At 41.3% G+C, this 3,458-nt stretch overlaps 1 protein-coding gene across 2 annotated transcripts in view; it reads right to left on the bottom strand.

Moving 5' to 3' along the window:
* The window catches only part of LOC139751787 (alpha/beta hydrolase domain-containing protein 17B), a 201,438-nt gene extending 199,035 nt beyond the window's left edge, over positions 1 to 2,403 (bottom strand). The window contains exon 1 of one of the 2 annotated variants that reach the window (XM_071667325.1): positions 1,348 to 2,403. In XM_071667325.1, the coding sequence (XP_071523426.1) occupies positions 1,348 to 1,991 (644 nt within the window). In that variant the 5' untranslated portion in view covers positions 1,992 to 2,403. The remainder of the gene's footprint in view (positions 1 to 1,347) is intronic. The other variant, XM_071667324.1, reaches the window with a different exon arrangement.
* Between the last annotated feature and the right edge of the window lie 1,055 nt (positions 2,404 to 3,458).

The raw sequence follows: 3,458 nt of genomic DNA on the forward strand, positions 1-3,458 counted from the left end.
AGAGAAATATACAAGCAATTAATTTGCCTGCTTGTGCATTTTGGCTAATGGGGTAACCCCTAGCATCTTCATGGACTAAACAGAATGGCATCAGAACAAGCATAAAATTACAAAAATGTAATAAAATTCTTAGATACATAAACATTTATGTCACTTGCCAACTGGTACTCCTACTGTATTACATACGTACTTCTATGAGCCTACTGCAATTATCGGTAAAAGTTCAATTTTGCTAACACATCAAAACTACTTTCCTCACAGGTACTTTATAACATTCACTATAATTACAGAAATACAGCAAAGCAGGGTAGGGAGCATTACATTTTATTGAAAAATACTAAATGTGATAAATTATGTAAATCAGGAAAAATATGGGTTTCTTTTAAGGAAAATTATGTAATACACCTGTGAAATATCAAAAGAACCCATTATAAACCTCACCTACTATCTGAAATGGCAGCAGAGAAGTATCATGAAGATCACACTGTGTTGTTTGCTTGTTTACATCCAATAGCGCAATAATTCATGCATCTTCACAAGTATGGTTGGTATGATATGACAAGATCATTGAAATCCGAGATAAATCTTGATAACTAAAAAGGCTGGGTGAGGTTTCCATACATTTCGTTGATTTACAGTCTCTGGCATCTAAGCCCTGGTTTGGTTAGGTTGTCTCATTTGGTTAAAAAAATTCTGATGGTTCTTCATGTCTTTTGAACAATTCTGACCTTAACTTCCCTTGGAAATCACTTTTTGTGATTTCTCACACTCAAAACCCCAGTTCCCTCAGGGAGTCTCTGATTATCATTGGATAATGGAGGGATATATCAAAAGGCAGTGAATTACGGTAAAATGAACGGCAGAATTATGCAAAACATAAAATCCCTCCAAATCATAAATTCAATCTCTAAAGATGTTGTCCAAAGCGGTAATTTTACCTGTTTTTTATACCCATAAGCTACTTTCTCTTATTTAAACCTAATAGATTCCTTAAATAATCGTGTCATCTAAATAGGAAATAATGCTCACGTAAGTCTTGCTCTGTAATAATTTTTGTAATAACAGTGAACCATATAAAGCATCTAAACTAAGAAGCCATTTCCCCAAAGGTTCAATGCAGAACTAAACTGAACTTTTACCCAATCCCACTGTATTCTTCTGTAGTCCTGTAAATCTGCTCTAAAAACCTATAAATAACAAGAGCAGCATTGCAGAGCTAACCCAGGCTTTCACACACTATATTCAATAACCCATAATTACATTTAATCCATTAACCTCATCCTGCTTCTTTTACGTTTACTGCAATTTCCAAACTATTCAAAGGTATGAAGTCAGAGGGTAACGTACCTTGGAAAAGCATCAAAGAACCACGTTCTTTTGGTGTTGAACAAGACTCTAATGCCAGACATTAGAGGAGAATGGAGGATGACTGCTCCCACCTCATACCTGGAGGCCAGGTCTATCGTCGCTGCGGTGCCGATACTCTGGCCATACAAGATTATATTTTCAGGGGAGATGCCATACCTCGTTCTGAGGGCGTGCCATGCGGCATCAATGTCCGAGTACAGGTTCTTCTCTGAGGGTTTGCCGGCACTCACGCCATAACCCGAGTAGTCGTAGCTAAAGATATTACAGTTAATCCTCGTGCCTAGGCTTAAGTAAAAACTGCTCATGTGTCCGAGATCGGCAGCGTTACCGTGTGAAAACAAAATGCAAAATCGTGCATTAGGGGAACACCTCACAAACATACAAGCAATCTTATTGCCCCGATTGGTACGTGTGTAGAAGACCTCGATGGCCTCTTTTTCCTTATCTGTAAACTGCCATTCTGCCTTCTCCGTCAGGTGCAGACTATGTCTGGAGCCAGTCTCGTCTGGGGTAAAGCTGTACGTCGGTTCTGGGGGGATGAAGGCCATCTTAGCGGCAATGCTAGATGGGCAGGGTGGCCAGCAAAAAAGACAGCATATATCCCGAATACTGAGGCCGTTCATGATGACTCCTGTGGCAGAAACTACCTCAGTGTAAACAGCCAGGCTTCCCTTCCACTTTTCCCACACGCGCCGTTCATTGGTTTCCAGATCTCTGTGACTCCTTAAACACTAAATTTCCAACAAATTATCCACAAACACCAAAAGCAACGCAAAGTAGCGGCTAATTCAGTTTAAAAAGAGTTGTGTCCTGGTGGTACAATAAATCAACATTGTGCTTTCACTAGACGGTCCCTTGCCTCACTCAATCCCCTCGAGTATAAGCTCCGTGATATGATCATATGAGAAGCCCAGAAAGGCGCGGCGAACTAAACACCTGCACATCGCCACTTACCCAAAGCTCTCTGATCCTTCTTTTCCGACACTTTCTCCAACACTTATAGAATCCGACCATCTTAAACGCTATTTAGTCTTCGTTATTTACTCCTCACTATGACTAACTTCTTCCGGAGATGGAAGTCAAGAGTAATTTCCCGAGGACTTATTTCCGCGACGGACCAACACTATTTTGCGACAATTACACAGCGGATGTTGAACTATTGAGAGGTGGCAGGTGGCTCTGTGTCCACACCACCCATACCTCTGTCGCCCCGTTACAGGATATCGTATAACAGTTTTCAGTAATAATATTAGTAATGTTCCCCGATTCTTAGCAATATAACCCACAAGAAAAGAAAATACCTATAAACAAGAACGTTCACACGCACCAACGCACACATGTATAAACACGATTTACACAGAACCACTCATTAAACGCACCACTAGCCTTTAGCAAGAAGGATTCCTTGAGAATTATATAAGGTTCATAGATATATACACCAGATTCTTAAATTCTGAAAGAAAAACTTAGTGAAGTTCCATGAAGTACTGCAGTTAATTAGCCCAGTGGAACCCTGTGATGGCTCGGGTATTCAGGGATGCATCTGGGGTAACATGTCAAGGCTGAATTCATGGTCACAGAGGAAGTAGATCAATGCAGATGTTAATCTCTCACAAGTCAGACGCACGCATGTGGCTTTCATGCCTTCGTGCACACCTTGCCATTCCCTGGCACTAGCAAGATGTTACTGGCAATGTACAGGTTGGGGAACGGGTAAAGATCTGTCCCATTTTCCAACTGTTTTGGCACAATGTTATAACATCTAACAGTGGACCAGTACAGTGCGCCGAGGTCTGAAAACCGGACGAGGGATGACAGACTGAACAAGTCTCTTACATCTGTGTCTGCATTTGGTCTGTGCCTCGGGCAATATCGTTTTCTACGATACTGCCAACGATGGCTTGTTGGCTGTGCCACCTGACCTGACCTTCAACAGTGCCTGCCATGCCTCAGGTTGTGATCTTCGGAGTCAGCATCCTCAGCTTGACTTTGATTAGCCTTGAATTTTTTTCCTAATGTAGATTTGAAAATTCAAGACGAGGGAAAAATGCAGTGTAGAAACTGTAGCTCCAGGAGAGATGCATATTACC

This window comes from Panulirus ornatus, chromosome 12 (assembly GCF_036320965.1).
Source record: "Panulirus ornatus isolate Po-2019 chromosome 12, ASM3632096v1, whole genome shotgun sequence".
NCBI classification, from domain to species: domain Eukaryota; kingdom Metazoa; phylum Arthropoda; class Malacostraca; order Decapoda; family Palinuridae; genus Panulirus; species Panulirus ornatus.